This window comes from Cyprinodon variegatus, unplaced genomic scaffold (assembly GCF_000732505.1).
Source record: "Cyprinodon variegatus isolate N-32 unplaced genomic scaffold, C_variegatus-1.0 Scaffold331, whole genome shotgun sequence".
Lineage (NCBI taxonomy): Eukaryota > Metazoa > Chordata > Actinopteri > Cyprinodontiformes > Cyprinodontidae > Cyprinodon > Cyprinodon variegatus.
The window spans coordinates 281394-288869 of NW_015150784.1; the positions used below are offsets into that span (position 1 = coordinate 281394).

Below are 7476 nucleotides of genomic sequence, written 5' to 3' on the forward strand. Positions count from 1 at the left end.
CACATTTCTCTGCGATTTGCTTTGCGCACGGAATATTTATTCACACTAAAAATCAAAAAAGAGAAAGAGAAGCAACGCTTTAAACGGTGCGTATTTACGCGCAGACCTGAACGCCCACTGCTGAGAAGCGCAGAAGCTGATTGGCTACTAAAGATACCGGCGGCTGATCCCCGCCTCTGATTGGCTGCAGCCCCTGTACAAGTTACGTTATGCTTACTCCACTCACTCTGGCAGATGGAGAGAGGGAAGACGTAATGGTTTGATTCCCTAACGCTGGCAATGGTCGTCGCTTTGACATTACTCTGCAGATCCCTCTAACAGGAGGAGAAATGAAGGTATGTGCATCCATCTCAGCTGATGTGGGATTTGTAATTACTAGTCATTTTTTGGGGCGGGGGAGGGAGGATGAGTGCATCATTCTGCAGGAATAAATAGGGAATACCCCTCTTCCTTCCTTCAATGTAAATTAATCCCAATGTATACTTCTCCAATACATGACATCGATTCGCTTTAAATTCAGGATTTGCAGTTTATTTTAAAGGAAATGTCTAAATAGGCGCTGTTAAGTTGATTATATCTCTTTATTGCGTCTTTTTGGGGGCTTCTTGTGCGTTTTAAGCCTTGCTGATGAACACCGGGTACACTGTGTAGCTTTCCAATGAGCCAGCTTTGACCCTAGTGTGATAGTTCAGTGGACTAAAGCTCTGGCAGAGGCGTCCATTCACCATTAGACTGTAATCCGCTCTAACGGGATAGAGAGGCTGCGATCAGAGGTGGACATGGAGAGGATCCCCTGGTCAGGTCTGGAGCTGCTTCATCCCCTTCCCCGTGTGTGTGCAGCTTCTGCACACTGTTTATTCTTGCAGCAGCGCGAGATATAAAATGAGATGAAGAGGATGGAGATGATGTCATTGGTACCCTGATGATGCTGCTGCTGCTGCTGGTGGCTTTTCTGTAGAAAGGTGGACTGTCATGCACAATTAGGCATCAGTGTGAGAACATAGTGTGAAAAACAGCATCTCACCTGCTAGAAGCTGCTGAAATCCACCTGCTGAAGAAGATGCAGCCTTCAGTCAGATTTTAAAGGTTGCAGTGCAGGGAACAATGAATGAATGGCCACTCTGTATCTAAAAGTGCTACTATAGCCGGGTGATCTATTGAAGCAACAAACAGTTAGGTACATTGATGCCTAACTTTTGGGGATGATACAATTCTCCACCGTTTAAATGAATGAGTTGAATGAGTGAGAAAAATACCAATAAAACCACATAAGACCAACACATTTATTGGGAACACAGCAGAGGCGTAGCCAAAACATTTTTATAAGAGTGGCCAGGCAATAAACAATGTACACTGAGGGGTGGCTGAAAGAGGATAGGCACCAGAACCTTAGGGTCAATCTACACTTTTCCAACAGAAAAATTAACAAGCAAAACATCCATATTTTCTAAATAAAGACACACTATATTTTCCTAAAGCCTTTACTAAAAAATAGACACATATATATTTAAACATCCGTGCTTTCTAAATAAAAGTTATAGTGGATTAAATTCTTTCAGTTTTGAGATCTGGAGCGTAAATCCATTGTCATTACTTACCTACTTCTATCAATAAACACTCTGCATAAAATTTATTTTTAAAAGCACTAATATCTACATAAATGGATTATTTAATAAGTTTTTATCAAAAGTGTTATCTATCTTTGATTTCACTGAAGACTAAATTACTTGCAGAGAGACATATTTTTCTCTTTACCCCATATAACGCAAAGTCTAGAAAAGAACATGAATTCTGTACTTATCATATTTGATGTTAGTATATTGATGTGTATTATTAACCACAAAAAAATTTAATGTTTTGAATATTCCACTTGAGAATGTTACTGTTGCCACCATCAGCATTAGAGGGGAGAAATGGTAGGGGTGGCCAGTAATTGGCTAAGGGTGGCCATTGCCACACCTGGCCCCCCATCTAGCTCCGCCAATGGAACGCAGTAAAAGAGGTGTAGTAAGGTTTAATGTACATTCCTAGAAATAACATTTCAATAATTGGTCCAGCTGCAGCTTGGGTGGAGTTTATATAAATAGTTCTCTGTATTCCAGACAGTAACGCTGTACTTGAATGGCATGCAGTCTTGTAGTTCTCGTTTTGGTCAGTGGACATGTGAAATCACTTGTACACTAACAAGGGGCAACATAGATTAAAAATAAGAAAAACAGTGTTTAAAAACAGTATTGAAACTTATATGGTGAGAAGACATGATAGATAAACATGCCAGAGTAGAGAGACAAGAAAGGAAAATATTCAGAAATATGTCATAGAAAATGAAAATATGTTAACCATGGTGAAAATGACGAGCCTTAAGGGAGACTTAACATTTCTAAGAAGCATAGACAATAAATTAATACTAGAGATGACAAAAACTGTTATCCAACTTAATCAATAGGAATAATTATAAAAGTAAAATATAATCTATTAACAGCTGCAATAAAACAAAAAAGGGAAGAAAATGCAGTTATTTAAAAATAAAGATGCAGACCCTGCAGCAGTGGCCATGATAAGTGCTGTCCAAAAAGAGCCAGTTAAAGGAAGCAGCATGCTTCCTATTGCATAAGGACCTCCTGACGTCCCTGGCCTACACTAGGAACTATATGGTTACCCTCAATCCATTGCATTAGAGAATATAACATAAACGTGTAGCCCACATCACAGACTTGAACAAAAATATGTTATTTCATGGCACATGCTCTATCATACACATGGAAATGTATGGACCTTCATGTTTCAATCATTTTATAGCAGAGAGCTTCAGCTCTTCACTAAATTTATGTAACTTTTGTCTTTTTTCAGTTGTTTTCCAAATGGCTGTTGTCCCTATTAGACCAGCATTGTAAATGTGTGTGTCCGTCGGGTAATGCACAGCAGTCTAGAGATCCTTTCCTACCCTGGATCAATGTCTACCCTGTGAAAGGTAAAGAAATAGATGCTAGGAGCAGGAGCCCAATGGAACAAGACGTCATGCTAATACTATATTAGAAACTGTACTACAATGTGAAATAGAGTTTTGTTTGTAGGATGTTGCTGATCTAAACCAGTGCTTAATAATTCCAATTAAAGAGGTCAATGGAGCTTCTGTAGCATTCACAGAGGATAGGGTTTGGCACTGATTAGACACAGTTTCATTTATATACAAGTCAAAAACAGCACTGACACATCTTGGATTCTTTTTGCTTCATGGAAAATAGGGCATTTCTTCAGTTGCTTTGAGATATTCTCATATTTTCCACAGTTTTTAATTACAAAATTGTGGCTGATAAGGAGAGAGAAAAAAAAAAAAAAACTACAGAAGGCTTAAATCTGTGAAGTAAATTTTCCCAGAGGCACATCATCACTCACATTGTCCCAGGGAAGCCAAATGGACGTGTTGTTTTATTGACTAATCAGGCTTAAATTGAAAAGCAGCTTTTCTGCCCCTGTGGATGAGCGACAGCATTTGCGTACGCAAGCGTGCATCTCAGGCTATAAAATACTGCTGCAACGAGGCTGTTTGCACAAAAATTAAAACAAGGATCCTTACTGTTTCTATGTGCATGCTCCTTCTTATTTTTTCAAAAGCACTAATAAGTACGTAACAGGTGGAACTAAACACACACACACACACACAGAAAACAAAAAGCTGCAGTCTTGCATTGGAGATCACATTTTGTTCCAAATGACACAAAACTCACCTCAGGGTTCCCATCCAAAGTGTAAAAACAAGAAGTCCAAAGCTATTAAGAACATCCAGGAGGCACAGTAGATATCTGGTGATAACTGTATTTTTTTGTCTCCTAATGGTTCCCCAAAGCCTGTACTTCATTTTAATGTAAAATATTCATATTCTGCCACCTTTGAAATTTTAATAGAAGGAAGGAAGGAAGGAAGGAAGGAAGGAAGGAAGGAAGGAAGGAAGGAAGGAAGGAAGGAAAATAATTGACAAAATATTTCGGTAAGGAGAAAAGACAAGGTGAGCAGGGAGGACATACAATAGACAATACTGTAAGTCTTTGGAAAGCGTAAATAGATGAAGGAGCGAAGACAAGAAGGAAAGACGATAAAAAGGTGAACATTGAAAAACATAAAGAAATAATAATGAAGAGACCAGGATGGAAGGGAGGAAAGGCATAAGGAAGGACTCAAGAAGGAGGGATTACAATGTTTATGTCTTTAAGAAGGATAATACTTGTATGGAAAGAAGAGAGGAAGGACATAGAGACTGAAGGAAAGATACAAAAAGAAGGAAGAAAAATCGAGGAAAAATACAAAATCTAATTCCAGACAGTAAAGGAACCCAAATGATACTCTGGAACAAAATCTGTCAGATCTGAGTATCCTCAACTAAACATTTTAAAGTCTATATAAATCACACAACATTTCTACATATTGAATTAATCTTCGAGTGCACAAGTTTATTTTCAGTAACAATATCTCCAGCAGAATCTACATTCTCAGGGAGTGAATTGCATTTGGAGGAGACGCAAAAGGGAGAGAAAGAGGAAATGAAAAGCACGGTTGAGACGGAGAAGGATGGAAGGTGCAGACTTTACCCTGATAACGCCATCTGTTTGGTACTTAGATGTGGACGTTGATGGCTGGACAGATGCACACACTAGGTCTGAGTGATAGGACGATAACATGAGACGAAGAACAGAGTGCTGCCTTTTTATAAGAGTACTTCATTGGAGTTAACTTTGCTCTACTGTAGCAACACCATCAACAGTCCTCTAGATCCCTGGTCTGCTGCCATTTTACTCCAATTTCTGGCCTGTAAAATTATGTTTTAATATTAATTTTAGATTGAGGGAGAACTTTTTAATGCATATTTGGAAGTCAGTCTTCATTAAGACCCCTAAAGACATAATTGCCATTTCCTCCAAATATTTCCGTTGGCTGATATAGATGTATTTTATGGCTTGTTACTGTTCGCTTGCATTACAAGAACTGAAGAGAGGAAGCAAGTCCAGAACATCAAGTAAATTCTTCCTAAAGTTTCCTTTAACCAACAACTACATGTCTGTCATGTAGTTTAGTTAGATAATTGAACTGACTTAATGTGACCCTTAACCTTTTTTTAAACATATTGTCCCTTTGCATTGAAAAAAATGCTATCTATTTCATCTTATTTTTAAGTGACAGACCAGCATTGAGTAAACTATAGCTGTTAAGTCAAAGAAAAACAAAACATTGATTTTTTTTTTCAGCTCCATTTAGTTGCAAAATAGTTCCCTGTTTCTAGAGGCTGGAGAGGATGGGTGAAAAGCAGATGTTACTTTTGGCACAGATTCTGGAATAAACCTATATGGCCTTTGACTGGTCCATTTCAATACATGAACATGATTTGATCTAAGCTTTCCTTATAGCCCTGGTTGTATGTTTAAGGTAGATGTTTTAGTATTTTACCTTTATTTCCTCTATCCATTTCCCCATGAACTCTAAAAAGTTTGTTAAAGTTAATAATTTGTTAAAAATTATTAATGCCTGGGTTCTGTTTATATTAGATCAAGAGGATAGTTAATTGTGGGGATAAGAATAAGAAGGGAAAGATTCAAGAAAATCACGATTAGCTTTAAGATTTTGGATGCTGTTTGCTTTGGATGGCACACCACCAGCATCTCTGCATTTTCCTTTATTTAAAGGCCTAATTAGCCACAAAGAAACCCCCCCTTTTAAATGGTGTTTTGCTTTTATTGCAACCTAGATTAATAAAATTAAGGATGCACCGATCCACTTTTTTCACCTCCGATACGGTACCGATATTTGAAGTTTAATGACGGCCAATCCGATACCAAAAACAGCACTAATTTATTACCTAAAAAATGGTTTTATTGTGTGAAAAAAAAAAAGCTGGGATCACTCTTCTGTGCATATGATTTGACTTCCCTTTTCTTAAAAAAAAAAAAAATAGGAAACAACCCAAATATAAATGTTACGACTCATTTATGCACAACTGTGCACAAAATCTTAAACCAAAAGTTCTCTGACTTGGTCAACATGTAAAAAAAAGTGTCATTATCAAGTATCAAGTAAAATTTCACTTCTTTCCTTTGCTTCCAAAGAAGTTAGCTGCTTCCCGCTGCTTCCTTTTTGTTTGCAGAGTCCGATAATCTCAGCATGTTCCTTGTTGTGAAACTTCTGGAGGTGTTTCATGAAGTTGGTTTTGTTATAGTTTGAAGATTTAACACCGCCCCTCGGAACATTTCTCCCACAAATATTGCACGTAGCCATTGGGCTAGTAGGCTGAGAGAGTGTGAAAAACCGCCACACCGCAGATCCTTTCGCTCGCTCCATCATAAACGAAATGGCCATGTTGTGTTGTTGTGCTGCCATATGACGGCAGCGCATAGTATAGAGTTAGAACGAATAGATTTGCCCCTATTTCGAGTCAATTGTCACCGATACCGATCTAGTTTTTTTTCCTTATGTCTGGATCGATACCGATAAAAATATCGGATCCGTGCATCCCTAAATAAAATAGCATCAGGTCACACTATAAGGCAATGCAATCATTCATGTCATGACTTTGACGTTTTCGGATTTAGTTTAATATAAAACTATTTTGATATTTAGTTTTATTTTAAAGATTTAATAAATTAGGAAACGGATGTCATAATTTTCAATTCTTTGAATTGAGTCATATCCCCGAAATAACGCTGATTATCAATTGATATATCAATTCATGTAAAATTGTCTTCTTCATGCCTTCTAAATGAAATTGAAATTCCTGAAATGGTTAAAGTTAAGATCGCAGATCTTCAATTACACAAATTGAAGCAATCGTGTTAAAAGATCATAAAACCCATTTCAGCTTCACCTCCTTTCTTTAAAGGTGCCTTCTGCTCCAAGTGCATCATATTCCCACTCTGTGAAATAACCTTGTCCTTGCATTAATATTTTACTCATATTCCATTTGCTCTAAAATCAACTCACTGCTCTTGGATGAACACTAGATTGTTGTGTATAGGCATTAATGAAGCACAGATCAATTAGCCAGTGACTAAAACATGTAGTAAGGCAAGGCAAGGCAAATTTATTTGTATAACACAATTCAGTACAAAGACAATGCAAAGTGCTTTACATGATTAAAATATAGGAACTAAGAGAAAATCAGATTTATTTCCTGCTCAGTAAAATTCTTAAGACAGAAAGCTCCCACTTATATGGTTTATGAATTTTGAGGCACTGTGTTTTCTTTCATAATCTGTTGTTTCCATTAAATGTCTCTTAAACTCTGAAGACAAATGTCCTTGAATATAGAATAGCATATGGAGCTGAGCAGAAAGAAATCTTGATGACAGAAGCTTTTTAATCCCCTGTGCTACAGGTGACTGATCTCGAAAGCTAAGTTGCCATAGATCACTGACTTAGCTTGAAATACAGTGTATATATATATATATATATATATATATATATATATATATATATATATATATATATATA

The 7476-nt window shown here is 37.1% G+C and overlaps 1 protein-coding gene across 2 annotated transcripts in view; it reads left to right on the top strand.

Moving 5' to 3' along the window:
• Positions 1-210: 210 nt before the first annotated feature.
• LOC107091261 (E3 ubiquitin-protein ligase RNF34-like) overlaps positions 211-7476 on the top strand; it is a 35925-nt gene continuing 28659 nt past the window's right edge. For both annotated transcript variants that reach the window (XM_015385083.1, XM_015385084.1), the window contains exon 1: positions 211-335. In XM_015385083.1, the coding sequence (XP_015240569.1) occupies positions 330-335 (6 nt within the window). In that variant the 5' untranslated portion in view covers positions 211-329. The remainder of the gene's footprint in view (positions 336-7476) is intronic.